This window comes from Gorilla gorilla, chromosome 6 (assembly GCF_029281585.2).
Source record: "Gorilla gorilla gorilla isolate KB3781 chromosome 6, NHGRI_mGorGor1-v2.1_pri, whole genome shotgun sequence".
Classification (NCBI taxonomy): Eukaryota; Metazoa; Chordata; class Mammalia; order Primates; family Hominidae; genus Gorilla; species Gorilla gorilla.
The window spans coordinates 83,412,769-83,430,444 of record NC_073230.2 but is presented as its reverse complement, the minus strand read 5'-3'; the positions used below and the strand labels follow the sequence as shown (position 1 = coordinate 83,430,444).

General features: G+C 53.7%; 1 protein-coding gene across 3 annotated transcripts in view; it reads right to left on the bottom strand.

The window, feature by feature from the left end:
* Positions 1-17,676, bottom strand: part of CLIP2 (CAP-Gly domain containing linker protein 2) — a 119,619-nt gene that overhangs the window by 68,194 nt on the left and 33,749 nt on the right. For all 3 annotated transcript variants that reach the window (XM_055392760.1, XM_055392761.1, XM_063708144.1), the window contains exon 3: positions 110-666. In XM_055392760.1, the coding sequence (XP_055248735.1) occupies positions 110-666 (557 nt within the window). The remainder of the gene's footprint in view (positions 1-109; positions 667-17,676) is intronic.

Genomic DNA, 17,676 nt, shown 5'->3' with positions numbered 1-17,676 from the left:
CTTCGAGTCCCCACCCTGCCTAGCCCAGGGGGGTCCAGCTTCGCCAAGTGGGGCGGAGCAGGGGAGGGAAGGGAGGCTGGGCCCAGAGCCCAGTACTGCCTGCACTCACCAGCACGCGGTCCCCCAGGCGCAGGTCCTTGTCGCCCCGCTTCACAGAGCCGCTGTCTGAGAGGTTGGATCCCGACTCGTTACCGGTCTTCACGGAGCTGTTGAGGACGCTCTCCCGCAGGGGGATGACGCGGCTGGTCAGCGGGGGCGTGGCCGTGCCCGAATGCAATGACAGGTTCTGGGCAGTCAGCGACTCCACGGAGTGGGCATCACTCCCCGAGCCCTCGGCCGTGGGCTGCCGGGTCAGCTTGGAGGGCCGCGTGAAGATACCCTGGAGGGCCGGGCACTCGAAGTAGCGCACGCCGCCCACCGCGCCATCATTCTTGCCCACCGGGTCGTCCAGCACCACGCCAGCCCACTGGCCCGGTGCGAACTGCGTCTCTCCCAGATACTGCACCACGCCTGGCTTCACGCCGTTTACCCACACCCGCTCGCCCACCACAAAGTCCCCCAGGAAGTCATCCCCCACTTCCGCCGCCTTGGGGCCCGGCTTCTCGGGGGCAGCAGCTGCGGCCAGGGAGGAGGAGGGTCCAGATGACTGTTTGTGCAGTGGGGAGCCTGCAGAGAAGGAGAGGGAAAGGGAAAGAGGTGGCTGTTAGGGCTGGCCCCTGGGTGGCCCCAGGAGCACAGAGTCTAGGGTTGGGAGGTGGCTGATTTGTATTTTTGGGTAGAGATGGGGTTTCACCATGTCGGCCAGGCTGGTCTCGAACTCCTGACCTCAAGAAATCCGCCCGCCTTGGCTTCCCAAAGTGCTGGGATTATAGGCATGAGGCACCACACCCAACCCCTATTTATTTACTTTTTGAGACAGGGTCTTGCTCTGTCACCCAGACTAGAGTGCATTGGCGATATGGTGGCTCTACTGCAGTCTTGACTTCCTGGGCTCCAGCAATCCTCTACCTCAGCCTCCCGAGTAGCTGAAACCACAGACACCTGCCACTACACTGGGCTAATTTTTGTATTTTTTTGTAGAGACATTGTCTTGCCATGGAAACTGAGGCAGGAATGGTTGGCTGTGTGGTCTTGGGCAGGTCCTCCTCAGGTCTCCCCCTACTCTTCCAGCCCTCCAGAGCGTCCCCAGGAAAGTATGCCCTCAGAAGCAATGTTTCCAGGCTGGGCACGGTGGCTCACACCTGTAATCCCAGCACTTTGGGAGGCCGAGGCAGGCGGATCACCTAAGATCAGGAGTTCAAGACCAGCCTGACCAATATGGTGAAACCCCATCTCTACTAAAAATAAAATAATTAGCCGGGTGTGGTGGCAGGTGCCTGTAATCCCAGCTAGTGAGGAGGCTAAGGTGGGAGGATCACTTGAACTCGAGAGGTGGAGATTGCAGTGAGTTGAAATCACACCACTGCACTCCAGCCTAGGGGAAAGAGAAAGACTTCATTTTTAAAAAGACAAAAAAAAAAAAAAAAAGAAGCAATGGCTTTCCACTTCTCAAGGAAACTGCAAGTCCTGGGCCAGGGATGAACCCGTTCTCAAGGATTACAAGCCACCTCCCCACCAGGTGGGCTCAGGCCCTCAGCTGTTGACCCGAGACCCCCTGTGGCCCCTATGTGGGACCTAGGTGTTGTGCAAGTGGTCTCCAAGACCCCCATCCTCGCCCTCAGACGGTTACAGGGCCCACAAAAGGCTACCAGCCTATTTCCTAATAGAGGGACACAGCCACAGACTTCTTGCATAAAGATGTCCCCTTCTGTCTCTCTTGGGACAGGAAAGAAAACCCTCCTAACTCTCTCCTGGGCCTCCCCCTTTCTCCCCTCCCCAAGCTGCAGCCCAGCCTAAGGCCTCAGGGTCCACAGACCCCGGAAAGTGGAAGGGTGGCTAGGTTCGGTGGCTCATGCCTATAATCCCAGCACTTTGGGAGGCTGAGGTGGGCGGATCACCTGAAGTCAGGAGTTCAAGACCAGCCTGGCCCACATGGTGAAACCCCGTCTCTACTAAAAATACAAAAAAATTAGCCGGATGTGGTAGTGGGCGCCTGTAATCCCAGCTACCCAGGAGGCTGAGACAGGAGAATTGCTTGAACCCAGGAGGCAGAGGTTACAGTGAGCCGAGACAGCGCCACTGCACTCCAGCCCGGGTGACAGAGTGAGACTCTGTCTCAAAAAAAAAAAAAAACAAAAAACAAAACAAAAAAAACAAACAACCATAGTAATCACTTGCATGAGGCTTGCATGAGACTCCGTGCTAAGAGCTTAACATACGATAGCTCATCTGATCCCCAATTGCCCCCATTTCACAGATGAGAAAACTGAGGCTCAGAGATATCAGGTGCTTCACTTGAGCTCCCAGACAATAGGCAGCAGGACTGATTTGGTTTGGCTGTGTCCCCACCGAATCTCATCTTGAATTATAGCTCCCATAATTTCCACGTTTTGGGAGGTACCCAGTGGGAGCTTAATGAATCATGGGGGTGGTTTCCCCCATACTGTTGTGGTGGTAGTGAATAAGTCTCATGAGATCTGACGATTTTATAAGAGGTTTCCCCTTCTGCTTGGCTCTCATTCTCTCTTGTCTGCTGCCATGTAAGACGTGCCTTTTGCCTTCCACCATGATCGTGAGGACTCCCCAGCCACATGGAACTGTGAGTCCATTAAACTTCTTTTCCTTTATAAATTACCCAGTCTCATGCTGAGCATGGTGGCTCACGCCTATAATCCCAGCACTTTGCGGGGCCAAGGTGGGCAGATCACTTGAGGTCAGGAGTTCGAGACCAGCCTGGCCAACATGGGGAAACCCCATCTCTACTGAAAATACAAAAATTAGCCAGGCGTGGTGGCATATGCCTGTAATCCCAGCTACTTGGGAGGCTGAGGCAGGAGAATTGCTTGAACCCAGGAGGCAGAGGTTGCAGTGAGCCAAGATGGCACCATTGCACTCCAGCGTGGGTGACAGAGCAAGACTCTATCTGAAAGAAAAGAAAAGAAATGAAAAGAAAACAATAGAAAAGAAAAAAGAGAAAAGAAGAGAGGCCCAGCGCGGTGGCTCACGCCTGTAATCCCAGCACTTTGGGAGGCCGAGGCGGGCGGATCACGAGGTCAGGAGATTGAGACCATCCTGGCTAACATGGTGAAACCCTGTCTCTACTAAAAATATAAAAAATTAGTCAGGCGTGGTGGTGGGCGCCTGTAGTCGCAGCTACTCGGGAGGCTGAGGCAGGAGAATGGCATGAACCCGGAAGTCGGAGGTTGCAGTGAGCCGAGATCGCGTCACTGCACTCTAGCCTGGGCGACAGAGTGAGACTCCATCAAAAAAAAAAAAGAAAAGAAAGAAAGAAAGAAAGGAAGGAAGGAAGAAAAAAAGAAAGAAAGAAAAAAAGAGAAAGGAAGGAAGGAAAGAAGGAAGGAAGGAAGGAAAATAAGCCAGGCACAGTGGCTCACACCTGTAATCCCAGCACTTTGGGAAGTTGAGGCAAGTGGATCACTTGAGCCCAGGAGTTCAAGAACAGCCTGCACAACATAGCAAGGCCCCCATCTCTTATAAATAAATAAATAAATAAGCCAGGTTCAGTTATGCAGCCTGTAATCCCAGCTACTCGGGAAGCTGAAACAAGAGGATGACTTGAGCCCAGGAGGTCAAGACCAGTGTGGGCAACATAGCAAGACCCTGTCTCTACAAAAAATAAATATAATATATAACAAAATAAAATAATTAAGATAGCAGCTGCATTTATGAAGTGCCAACTGCATGCTCCTCAATGGACAGGGCACTTTTTTTTTTTTTTTCTGAGACGGAGTCTTGCTCTGTTACCCAGGCTGGAGTACACTTGTGCAATCTCGGCTCACTCCAACCTCCACCTCCTGAGTTCAAGTGATTCTCCTGCCTCAGCCTCCCGAGTAGCTGGGATTACAGGCATGCACCACCATGCTGGGCTATTCATTATAAGAATACATCATATTTTTACCTTGCAGATTTGGAAACAGAGGGTAAGGTCACCCAGGCCGAGTAGGACACCCAGCTAGTCTGGCTTCAGAACCCTCCCTCTTTTGTTTTTTTGAGACAGAGTCTCACTCTGTTGCCCAGGCTGGAGTCCCCAGGCTGGAGTGCAATGGCGCAATCTCTGCTCACCGCAATCTTCACCTCCCAGGTTTAAGCAATTCTCATGCCTCAGCCTCCAGTGTAGCCAGGATTATAGGTGCGTGCCAGCACACCAGGCTATTTTTTTTTTTTTGTATTTTATTAGAGACAGGGTTTTGCCATGTGGTGAGGCTGGTCTCAAACTTCTGGCCTCAAGTGACCCTCCTGCCTTGGCCTCCCAAAGTGCTGGGATTATAGGTGCGAGCTACCACACCCAGCCAGAACCCTCCCTCTTGACCACACGCACAGTGGGTGCCTGGCAGGTGCCAGGTCCTACCCCATATCCATTTCTAGGGCACTTTCCTATGCAGAGAGAGCTCTGTGACCTCTGCTAACTGAACAGAACCACTGTAGCCCAGCTAAGGTCTGTTTCTACCTGCCCTCTGTGCTTAGAGCCCAGAGAAGGGTCCCCAGGTCAAAGGTGACCCAGCATGGCTATTCTTGGTGAGAAGCTGCCTGCTCAGCTGTCCTTGTCCCCAGCTGTCTGGGCTCAGGCAGACCCTCAGGTAATCTCTCCCCGACTCCCTCCCCTCCCAGGGGTCACAGGCCCAGGGACCAGTTGTTTCAACAGCTGCAAAAATCCAAGCCACGAGCTCATGGCAACTGCACGTGATATTTCGCTTCATTCTTCCTCTGAGTAGTGGGACTCTCGGCTGCCCCCGCATCACAGGGACAAAACCCTCATCAAATTCCATGCACGCTGAGACATTTTCAGCTTCCTGCAGTTGAGAAACCATGGGAAATTCCCTATCCCTCCAGGGAGTCATCAGTGACACACTGGCTTGGCCAGGGCGAGCCAAGTCTGGCCTTCTCAGATGGATGCCTCAGTTTCTCCATGACATAACAAAGGACTAGGTCAGAAATAGCTAGGGTCCTTTCCAGCGCTGACATTCTCCATGTCCTGCGTCTCCTCCCAGGGGAGCCAATGTATATACGATGGGGTTTTTGAAACCTGGTTAACAGGAGCTTCCTTGGTCCATATCCTCGCAGGCCAAAGGCAAGCTGTTTGGGAGCTCCCTGTGGGCACAGCCTGGGCCTCACTGCCCTCTGAGTTCCCCAGCAAACCCCCGCAAAGGCAAAGAGCCACTACTGACTTCCAGCTGGGCCCAGCAACACAGACTTAAACCTTACATGAGGCTGGGCACCATGGCTCATGCCTGTAATTCCAGCACTTTGGGAGGCTGAGACAGGAGGATCGCTTGAGGACAGGAGTTTGAGACCAGCCTGGGTAACACAGTGAGACCCTGTCTCTACAAAAAAATACAAAAATTAGCCAGACATGCTGGCTCGCTCCTGTAGTCCCAGCTACTCGGGAGGCTGAGGCAGGAGGATTGCTTGAACCCAGGGAGTGGAGGCTGCAGTGAGCCATGATCTCATCACTGCACTCCAGCCTGGGCGACAGAGCGAGACCTCATCTCCAAAAGAATTAAAATAGGCTGGGCAAGGTGGCTCATGCCTGTAATCCCAGCACTTTGGGAGGCCAAGGTGGGTGGATCACCTGAGGTCAGGAGTTTGAGACCAGCCTGGCCAACATGGTGAAACCCCATCTCTACTAAAAATACCATAATTAGCTGGGCATGGTGGCAGGTGCCTGTGATCCAAGCTACTTGGGAGGCTGAGGCAGGAGAATCGCTTAAGCCCAGGAGACGGAGGTTTCAGTGAGCTGAAATCGTATCACTGCATTCCAGCCTGGGTGACAGAGCAAGACTCTGTCTCAAAAAAAAAAAAAAAAAAAAAAAAAAATTAAAATAAACCTCCTACATGCAGTTGATTTATTCCCCAGACAGTGATTCCTGCCCAGACGAGAGCCACAAAGGAATTTACTGCAAGTTTCAAGTTCAAAGCATGACAAGGGCCTAAGGACACGGTGCAGGGTGGCTGCAGCTGGTGGCGTGGTCCTGCAGCCGGTGGGGATAAAAAGGGCGCCCAGATGACGCATTCTCCCCTCCGCCTGCGAGGACGCGGGTCCTGCCCTGCCTGTGGAGGTGGGGACTGGGCTTTTCCTGCTCAATCTCATCAGGAGGGACCCCACTTCCTGAGGACCTACTAGGTGCCAGACTCTGTGTCAGACACTGGACAAGAGGCATGGCCAAACGGGGCCCGGCAAGGGGGTGGAGTGGGGATGCCAGCAACTTCAATTCAGCTTGCCACGCCATGTGCGTAACTGAGGAAGGAACCCAAAATGTGGTACCCGGGGGAGGGGGAGGGAGGGCTCCACCTCGAATGATGTGGGTGTGGGTATTTCCCACGACCTCTTGCCCCAGAAAGTTACAGAGCTGGCTCCCTCACCTCCTCAGAGAAGCCTTTCCTGACTGCTTTATCTAAAACTCATCACCCTGGTTGGGCATGGTGGTGTGTGCCTGTAATCCCAGCTCTTTGGGAGGCCAGGGCAGGAGGATCACTTGAGGTCAGGAGTTGAAGACCAGCCTGGACAACATAGCAAGACCCCATCTCTTAAAAAAAAAAAAAAAAAAAAAAAAACGGAGAATTCTAGGCTGCAGTGAGGCATGATTCCACCACTGCAATTCAGCCTGGGCAATAGGGAGACACTGCCTCTGAGAAAAAAATTACATGGGGCACAGTGGCTCATGCCTGGAATCCCAGAACTTTGGGAGGCCGAGGTGAGCAGATCACCTGATGTCAGGAGTTCAAGACCAGCCTGGTCAACATGGTGAAACCTCGTCTCTACTAAAAATACAAAAATTGGCCCAGCATGGTGGCAGGTGCCTGCAATCCCAGCTACTCAAGAGGCTGAGGCAGGACAATCACTTGAACCTGGGGGGCGGAGGTTGCAGTGAGCCGAGATCGCACCACTTCACTCCAGCCTGGGCAAAAGAGCAAAACTCCATCTCCAAAAAACAAAAAAACCCAACAACAACAAAACTTCTTCTCTGATCAGTAGCAGGGGACCCCGATCTACACGGTGCCCCCTACCCACCACATAATCTACCAACTGCTACAGCTTTAGCTACTGCCTACATATGACCACATTTTTTTCTTTAAGACACAAATACATTCTCCTTGTAAATGATTCAAATGACACAGGAAGATGTAGAATGAAACTGATCCCGGCTGGGCGTGGTGGATCACACCTGTAATCCCAGCACTTTGAGGCTGAGGCGGGTGGATTATCTGAAGTCAAGAGTTCGAGACCAGTCTGGCCAACATAGTGAAACCCTGTCTCTACTGAAAAAACACAAAATTAGCTGGGTGTGGTGGCAGGCATCTAAAGTCTCAGCTACTCAGGAGGCTGAGGCAGGAGAATCACTTGGACTCAGGAGGCAGAGGCTGCAGTGAGCCGAGATCAGGCCACTGCACTCACTCCAGTCTGGGCGAGACAAAGTGAGACTCTGTCTCAAAAGAAAAAGAAAACGAAAAGACCTCTCCCCCTCCCCCTCCCCCCCCTCCCTCTCCCCACGGTCTCCCTGGGATGCCGAGCCGAAGATGGAAGGTACTGCTGCCATCTCAGCTCACTGCAACCTCCCTGCCTGATTCTCCTGCCTCAGCCTGCCGAGTGCCTGCGATTGCAGGCGCGCGCCGCCACGCCTGACTGGTTTTCGTATTTTTTTGGTGGAGACGGGGTTTCGCTGTGTTGGCCAGGCTGGTCTCCAGCTCCTAACCGCGAGTGATCCGCCAGCCTCAGCCTCCCGAGGTGCCAGGATTGCACACGGAGTCTCGTTCACTCAGTGCTCAATGGTGCCCAGGCTGGAGTGCAGTGGCGTGATCTCGGCTTGCTACAACCTCCACCTCCCAGCCGCCTGCCTTGGCCTCCCAAAGTGCCGAGATTGCAGCCTCTGCCCGGTCGCCACCCCATCTGGGAAGTGAGGAGCGTCTCCGCCTGGCCGCCCATCGTCTGGGATGTGGGGAGCACCTCTGCCCTGCCGCCCCGTCCGGGATGCGAGGAGCGTCTCTGCCCGGCCGCCCCGTCTGAGAAGTGAGGAGACCCTCTGCCTGGCAACCGCCCCGTCTGAGAAGTGAGGAGCCCCTCCGCCCGGCAGCCGCCCCGTCCGAGAAGTGAGGAGCCCCTCCGCCCAGCAGCCACCCCGTCTGGGAAGTGAGGAGCGTCTCCGCCCGGCAGCCACCTCGTCCAGGAGGGAGGTAGGGGGGCCAGCCCCCCGCCCGGCCAGCCGCCCCGTCCGGGAGGGAGGTGGGGGGGTTAGCCCCCCCCCTGGCCGGCCGCCCGGTCCGGGAGGTGAGGGGCGCCTCTGCCCGGCCGCCCCTACTGGGAAGTGAGGAGCCCCTCTGCCCGGCCAGCCGCTCCGTCCGGGAGGGAGGTGGGGGGGTCAGCCCCCCGCCCGGCCAGCCGCCCCGTCCGGAAGGGAGGTGGGGGGGTCGGCCCCCCGCCCGGCCAGCCGCCCTGTCCGGGAGGTGAGGGGCGCCTCTGCCTGGCCGCCCCTACTGGGAAGTGAGGAGCCCCCCCGCCCGGCCAGCCGCCCCGCCCAGCCAGCCGCCCCGCCCGGGAGGTGGGGGGTGCCTCTGCCCGGCCGCCACTGCTGGGAGGTGAGGAGCCCCTCTGCCCGGCCACCGCCCCGTCTGGGAGGTGTGCCCAGCAGCTCATTGAGAGCGGGCCATGATGACAATGGCGGTTTTGTGGAGTGGAAGGGGGGGAAAGGTGGGGAAAGGATTGAGAGGTCGGATGGTTGCCGCGTCTGTGTGGAGGGAGGTAGACATGGGAGACTTTTCTCTGTACTAAGAAAAAATTCTTCTGCCTTGGGATCCTGTTGATCTGTGACCCTACCCCCAACCCTGTGCTCTCTGAAACATGTGCTGTATCCACTCAGGGTTGAATGGATTAAGGGCGGTGCAAGATGTGCTTTGTTAAACAGATGCTTGAAGGCAGCATGCTCCTTAAGAGTCATCACCACTCCCTAATCTCAAGTACCCAGGGACACAAACACTGCGGAAGGCCGCAGGGTTCTCTGCCTAGGAAAACCAGAGAACTTTGTTCACTTGTTTATCTGCTGACCTTCCCTCCACTATTGTCCTGTAACCCTGCCAAATCCCCCTCTCCGAGAAACACCCAAGAATGATCAATAAAAAATAAAAAAAAATAAAAAAAAAAAAGAAAACGAAAAGAATGAAAGAAACAAATTGATCCCCTCTTGCTCACCTCAGTCAGGATCAAGACCTGCCTCCTCCAGGACCTTACACCCAACATCCTGAACCCACATGACCTCCTTCCTCAGCTCTTGCCAAAGCTCCTCCACCATCCTCCACATCTCAGGAGGCCCTGCAACCACCCATGCACTCAGGTTGCAAACTGCCATTGCTCTACTGGCTCATCCTTCCCCCAGTCTAGCAATTCCACAGAAGAAATCACTCCTAATTCATTTATGCCTCCTTCTCAGGGCTCAGAGGCTCGCCTGAATTTTTTTTTTTTTTTTTGAGATGGAGTCTCACTCTGTCGCTCAGGCTGGAGTGCAGTGGCATGATCTTGGCTCGCTGCAACCTCTACCTCCTGGGTTCAAGTGATTCTCCTGCCTCAGCCTCCCGAGTAGCTGGGATTACAGGCGTGTACCACCATGCTTGGCTAATTTTTTGTATTTTTGGTAGAGACGGGGTTTTGCCATTTTGGCCAGGCTCATCTTGAATTCCTGACCTCAGGTGATCCACCCACCTCAGCCTCCCAAAGTGCTAGGATTACAGATGTGAGCCATGGTGCCCAGCCAGAAATCTTAATATGTTTTAAAAGAAAAAATAAAATAAGGAGTGCACTCTTTAGTCTATTTCCCAAGGAAATAATTCAGAAAGGGAAAAACTTACTCACTATTTTGACCTTCACAAAAATAAAAAACTGACTCTAAGAGCCTCCAAACCAAGGAGCAGTTACATAAATTATGGTCACATTATTCAGATTATTAAGCAACCTTTAAAACATTATTTGTCCAGGTTATGTGGGACAGTGTTTATGATGTGATTCTTGGTGACACAGCAGAGTTCAGGAGCATCCCCACATCCAGCACAGGGCATGGTGGCCTGGGGATAGGGGAAGAGGAATAGGGAACAACAAAAAATGAATCAATTAAGAAACACCGGCTGGGCGTGGTGGCTCACACCTGTAATCCCAGCACTTTGGGAGACCAAGGCAGGCGGATCACCTGAGGTCAGGAGCTCGAGACCAGCCTGGCCAACATGGCGAAACCCCGTCTCTACTAAAAATACAAAAATTAGCAAGGCATGGTGGCGCATACCTGTAATCCCAGCTACTCAGAAGGCTGAGGAAGGAGAATCGCTTGAACTTAGGAGGTGGAGATTGCAGTGAGCCAAGATTGCGCCACTGCACTTCAGCCTGGGTGACGGGAGCGAGACTCCATCTCAAAAAAGAAAGAAAAAAAAAAAAAAAAGAAAAGAAACACCAAGAGGAAGCTAGGCACAGTGGCTCAAGCCTGTAGTCCCGGCTACTGAGGAGGCTGAGGCAGGAGGATCGCTTGAGGCCAGGAGTTCAAGATCAGCCTGGGCAACATAGAGAGATCTCATCTCTACAAAAAAGTAAAAATAATAGAAAATAAAAAATAGCCGGATGCAGTGGCTCACATCTGTAATTGCAGCACTTTGGGAGGCCAAGGCAGGCGGATGGCTTGAGGCCAGGAGTTTGAGACCAGCCTGACCAACATGGCGAAACCCCGTCTCTACTAAAACTACAAAAATTAGTCAGTGTGGTGGCACGCGCTTGTAATCCCAGCTACTCGGGAGGCTGAGGCAGGAGAATTGCTTGAACCCAGGAGGCAGAGGTTGCAGTGAGCTGAGATCGTGCCATTGCACTCCAGCCTGGGCCACAGAGCAAGACTCTGTCTCAAATAATAAATAAATAAATAAATAGATAAATAAAATAACCAAGAGGGACCTTGCAGGGACCCACAATGTTGACATGTGATGAAGTGAGATGTGTGATGAACTCAGCCCTCTGCCCCAGTGGTTTGGGGGCAGATAAAAAAGTGTCCTCTGCTAGGATCTGGTTCCTTCTTAAATGTTCCACGGAATATAACTCCACAGGCTGTTCCTAGGTATTATGAAAACAAACAAACAAACAAACAAACAAACAATTTAACCTCCAAGTTCAAAGAAGCTTGAGAAACAGCAACTTCAACAAAGTGAAGGGTACTTGTCTGCAGGACTTCTCAGAGCCTTTGATGTACCAATGAGCACGGTGACCACAAAGGAGGGGCTATAAATAAGGCGACCACATGATTTAACATTCAAACCCGGGTGCTTCTGGGAGTGAGAGGTGCTCTTAATATAGCATCATGCTGGCCGGGTGTGGTGGCTCATGTCTGTTATCCCAGCACTCTGGGAGGCCGAGGCAGGAGGATCACTTGAGCTCAGGAGGCAACATAGCGAGACTTTGTCTCTATAAAATAATACAAAAATGGCCGGGTGCGGTGGCTCACGCCTGTAATCCCAGCACTTTGGAAGGCCGAGGAGGGCGGATCACGAGGTCAGGAGATCGAGACAATCCTGGCTAACACGGTGAAACCTCGTCTCTACTAAAAAAAAAAAAAAAAAATACCAAAAAAAAAATTAGCCAGGCATGATGGCGGGTGCCTAACGGTTACTCGGGAGGCTGAGGCAGGAGAATGGCCTGAACCCGGGAGGCGGAGCTTGCAGTGAGCCGAGATCGCGCCACTGCACTCCAGCCTGGGCGACAGAATGAGACTCTGTCTCAAAAAAAAATATATATATAAATAATAATACAAAAATTAGCAGGGCATGGTGGTGCGCACCAGCTACTTGGGAGGCTGAGAGAGGAGTTGGAGGCTGCAGTGAGCCATGATCGCACCACTGCAGTCCAGCCTGGGTGACAGAGTGAGACCCTCTCAAAAGAAATAAAAGAAAAGAAAAAAAGGCATTATACCAATACCACAGGCATCAAGCAGGCTGTTTCAGGCAAAGCTCCATCCTTCTGCCTTGAGTACAGCACTTTACCCTTGGGATCACCTAAGGAAGTCCTCATGCCCGTCCATAGCAACTCCACATCCCCTCATCTGCAGCCATCTCAAGGGGCCTACTGTGTCTCTCTCCCTCCCAACCCCATGGGGCTCTGTTCTCCCTTGGTTTGCACAACCTGACTCCCAGGCTAACTGGGGTGCATGTCTGCACACCCCCAGAACATGAGCCCCAGGAGGTGGACTCACACCAACTCCCCTCTCATCCCCTGGACCCCCTGGGCTGAAATGCAGACGGGCCACACACCTGACTCCCGCTTCCTGGTGGCCCCAAAGGAACATGCATCAGTGCCCCGAAAATCTCAAATGGCTTTCTCTCCTGAGCCTCCTTTTCTCTCCCGAAGGTGCTCAAAGGCAGAGGTTACGAAGGAAGGAATGGGGTCTCCACAGCATTCCTTGAAGAGGCCACTTTCCCTCCGGCAGTCCCCGCATTGGGTCCACCCCAACCTGGTTCCACCCCTCAGTCCATGCCTGCTCCACAGAGGACCGAGTTTACATCCCCCAGCCCACCCCGACCAGGGAGGGGTCCGTCTGAAACTCACCTCTCTCCTGTGGCCACCCCAGGCCCAGCCTCCGCAGCATCCAGCCCTAAAGAAGGGTTCCTCCCTCCATCAGCCCACACCGTCCTGAATCCCAGGCTCTGCTGGGCATTCTTCCTGAACCAAATGGAACTCCAAACCCCACTTCTGTGCCCCCTCCTCCCAAACCAGGAGAACAGAGTCTCTGCTCAGCAGAGGCGGCCGGGGAACCCAGGGCAAGAGCGGCCCGGATGGCTTACCCTGGAAAGAACAGAGCCAGCTCCCCATGGAGAAGCCCGTGGCCAGGCCACCAGGCAGGCAGGCAGGTGCTGGCAGCCGGACCCCCGCCCCGTCAGATCGATCCTGGACCACGTCAGGGACATTAGGAGGCAGCCCTGCCCCCACCCCCACCAGCCACAGAAGAGCGGGCTTGGCTTCCCCGTCCTGATGCCATTAAAAAGTTTAGGATGTGGTCAATGGAGAGCCGAGAAGCTGCCCTTGAAGGGACGAATTTGCCCAACATCTCAGACAAGTCACTTAAAATGGGGACAATCCTACCTGCTCTCCTGGGGCTGGGACGGCTCCTAGAAATGTATGGAAAGGAAAGAGAAAGGCACCATCCTCTGTGGGGGTGGGGGCCCCACCTCGGGCACTTCAGGTTGGTGCCAAGGTCTGGAATACTCACGGGGTACAGGGACATTAAGCTCAGTGAACTAGAACTACAATGCTGACCGAGTGAAGTGGCTCACGCCTGTAATCCCAGCAGTTTGGGAGGCCGAGGCAGGTGGATCACTTGAGATCAGGAGTTCGAGACCAGCCTGGCCAAGATGGTGAAACCCCAAGTCTACTAAAAATACAAAAATTAGCCAAGTGTGGTGGCACATGCCTGTAATCCCAGCTACTTGGGAGGCTGAGGCAGAAGAATTGCTTGAACTTGGGAGGTGGAGGTTGCGGTGAGCCAAGATTGCACCACTGCACTCCAGCCTGAGCAACAGAGCGAGACTCTCTCTCAAAAAACAAAACAAACTTTGAAGAACTGCCAAACTTTCCTGAAGCAGCTGTACCATTTTACATTCCCACCAGCAATATACGAGAGTTTCTTGAACCCGGGAGGTGGAGGTTGCAGTGAGCTGATATCGTGCCGCTGCACTCCAGCCTGGGTGACAGAGTGAGACTCCATCTCAAAAACAAAAACAGGCCAGGCACGGTGACCCAGGCCTGTAATCCCAGCACTTTGGGAGGCCGAGGCAGGCGGATCACGAGGTCAGGAGTTCAAGACCAGCCTGGCCAATATGGTGAAACCCCGTATGTACTCAAAAATACAAAAATTAGCCAGGCATGGTGGCGCATGCCTGTAATCCCAGCTACTTGGGAGGCTGAGGCAGGAGAATTGCTGGAACCCAGGAGGTGGAGGTTGCAGTGAGTCGAGATTGCGCCACTGTACTCCAGCCGGGGCGAAAGAGAGAGACTCCGTCTCAAAAAAAAAAAAAAAATGCTCGGGCCCAGCCCTGTGTGTGTACTGGAGAGCAGCTGAGGATAGCATATAGGAGGTGGGCCTTGCCTCACATAGCCCAACTCCCCGTCTAAGGGTGGGTAACACTCCTACACATACTTGTCCTCAATCTCCTGGATCCCCAGCATGAGGCAAGGCCACAGGAATGTTAGGGGACAGTTGTGACCAACCTAATGGGAACAGGTATGTCCTCCTCCCATCCACCTGTCTGGGGCATGAGCCAAATGTGTGGGGCTGATACTGGACTTGGTCCCCCAGGCACCCCACCCCTGGGGAGGCAGCAGGGGCTCAGTCTGGCATGAGTCTCAGCTCTGGCCCTGTAACCCTGGGCAACGCAGCTGAGACTCCAAGCCTCGGTGGTCTCATCTTTATTTTTATGAGACAGAGTCTTCCTTTGTTGCCCAGGCTGGAGTGCAATGGTGTAAACTTGGCTCACTACAACCTCTGCCTTCCAGGTTCAAGCCATTCTCCTGCCTCAGCCTCCTGAGTAGCTGGGATTACAGGCATGCGCCGTCACGCCCGGCTAATTTTTGTTATTTTTAGTAGAGACGAGGTTTCACCATGTTGGCCAGGCTGGTCTCGAACTCCTGACCTCAAGTGATCTGCCCTCCTCGGCCTCCCAAAGAGCTGGGATTACAGGCATGAGCCACCATACCCAGCCAATGGTCTCATCTTTAAAATGAAAACAATGGCACACGGTTGGCCCCTGTGCTCATCAGTCCCATCAGTCCTCACCCAGGATCCAGGTCACTGCAGCCCAGCCCCCCAACTTTTTTTTGTTGTTTTGAGATGGAGTCTCGTTCTGTTGCCCAGGCTGAAGTGCAATGGCGTGATCTAAGCTCACTGCAACCTCCACCTCCCGGGTTCAAGCGATTCTCCTGCCTCAGCCTCCCAAGTACCTGGGATTACAGATGTGTGCCACGATGCCCAGCTAATTTTTGTATTTTTAGTAGAGACGAGGATTCACCATGTTGGCCAGGCTAGTCTCAAACTCCTGACTTCAAGTGATCCACCTGCGTCGGCCTCTCAAAGTGCTGGGATTACAGGCGTGAGCCACTATGCCAGGCCCTCAGGGCCTTTGCAGCCTCTGTTCCCTCTGCCTGGATGTTTTTCCCTGAACGGCAGCTGGGGTGACTCCTGCTCATCACTTGAATCCTTGCTCCAATGTCACCACTGGAGCCAGGCCGTCCCTGACCACCCTGTCTGCACCAGCCTCCAGGTGTGCTCGGTCACACCCGGCCAGGCTGTCCCTTGCCACGCTGCTCCACCCAGGACTTTGCCCCCAGGTGGATCCCAAACCGCCCTCCTGCCCACCTGCTCTGACCACCTCTCCCTTGTAGCCCTGCACCACCTCCTAGTGTGAGAGACCCTCTCAAAGGTCCCCCTCAAATGCTGCTCCCTGTGTGGCACAGCTCTGAGGATACAGGCCCTCCCCTGTCCACTGGGTGGGCAGCAAGGGCACCAGTCCAGGCCCTGTCCCTTGGCCAGATCCTCTGCCGGAGGCTGAGCTCATGTTTTGGGAGGCAGCCACAACCCCGTTCCCAGAGCAGACTCCAGCGTGCTCCCCTCCCCACAAACCACTGCCAGGTCCCGGCCTCTGCCACACACATCTCCAGCTGCCCACTGCCCAGGGTCCCAGCCTCTGACGGATGTGGCCGCCTCCAGCCCCTCGGAGAACAGATGGACAGTTGCATGGGTGGGTGAGGGAGCCCGAAGGGCCAACAGGACTGGGGGGACCGTCCTTCCCTGGCTCTTCCACCTGTCACTCTTCCCAGAGGCTTTTTTTTTTTTTCTCAAGATCTTGGAACAGGAACAAAAGCAGCCCCGGGTAGCAGAATTCTCCCTTTCTCTCTCCTGGAGTTTGGCTGTCTCAGCCAACTCGGTTTTGCTCCAGGCTGGCCACCTCCTTCCCCAGCCTGGGAGTCTGGTTCTGCCCTGCAAAGGCAGCAGCCGGGGTGCAGTGAAGGGAGAGGACACCACCAAGCCCAGCCACAGCCTCTGCTGCCACCATCTCCAAGGTCAGGCACAAGGTGTGGCTCCCCTGTCAATTGGGGATTCTCGGAGGGACACTTTCTCTCTCTGGGACAGCTTTGAGGGTGGAGGCCCAAGGCAGTCCGACCACCCAGTCCTTGCCCCCATCCCCAGACCGCCGGGCAATGTGACTAGGAAGCAGGTGGTACGCCACACACCACACTACAGTCCGTTCCCTCCAGGGAACCATTCAAATGACAGCAGGTGATATCGCAGTAGCACAGGGAGGTGCTTCCCATAGGATGCAATAAGACGAGAAAAAGTAGAATGCACAATCTAGCTGTTTAAAACAACTTGTGGCCAGGAACGGGGGCTCACACCTGGAATCCCGGCACTTTGGGAGGCCAAGGCGGGAGGATCACCTGAGGTCAGGAGTTTGAAACCAGCCTGACCAACATGGCGAAACTCTGTCTCTACTAAAAATACAAAATTAGCTGGGCATGGTGACGGCCACCGTAATCCCAGCTACTTGGGAGGCTGAGGCAGAAGAATCGCTTGAACCCAGGGGGCAGAAGTTGCAGAGATCGTGCCACTGCACTCCAGCCTGGGCAAAAGAGCGAGATTCCATCTCAAAAAATAAAAATAAATAATAAATAAAACAACAACTTGTGTAATAGGAAAAAAGACTGGAAGGAAATACAGTCATGCATCACTTAATGACGGGGATACCATCTGAGAAATGCATCATTAGGCGATTTTGTTGTCCTGTGAACATCACAGAGTATACTTACACAAACCTATATGGTCTAGTCCACTGCTCCTAGGCTACAAACCTGTTCAGCATGTTACAGTACTCAATGCTGAAGGCAATTGTAACATGAGGGGAAGTGTTTGTACATCTGAACATAAGATATCTAGGCCAGGGCCAGGCGCAGTGGCTCACGCCTGTGATCCCAGCACTTTGGGAGGCCGAGGCAGGAAGATTACCTGAGGTCAGGAGTTGGAGACCAGCCTGGCCAACATAGTGAAACCCCGTCTCTACCAAAAATACAAAATTAGCCAGGTATGGTGATGGGTGCCTGTAATCCCAGCTACTCAGGAGGCTGAGGCAGGAGAATTGCTTGAACCCAGGAGTCGGAGGTTGCAGTGAGCCAAGATCATGCCACTGCACTACAGCCTGGGCGATGGAGTAAAACTCTATCTCAAAAAAGAAAAAAAAAAAAAGAAAAGAAAAGAAAAAAAAAGATATCTAGGCCAGCCATGGTGGCTCACGCCCTTTGGTAGGCAGAGGTGGGAGGATCGCTTGAGCCCAAGAGTTCATGACCAATGAGGACAACAAATGCAAGACTCCATTTCTACAAAAAATTTACAAGTTAGCCAGGCATGGTGGCACCTGCCTATGGTCCCAGCTACTTAGGAGGCCAAGGCAAGAGGATCGCATGAGCCCAGGAGGTCGAGGCTGCAGTGAGCTATGATTACGCCACTGCACTCCAGCCTGGGCAACAGAACGAGACCCTATCTCAAATAAATAAATAAATAA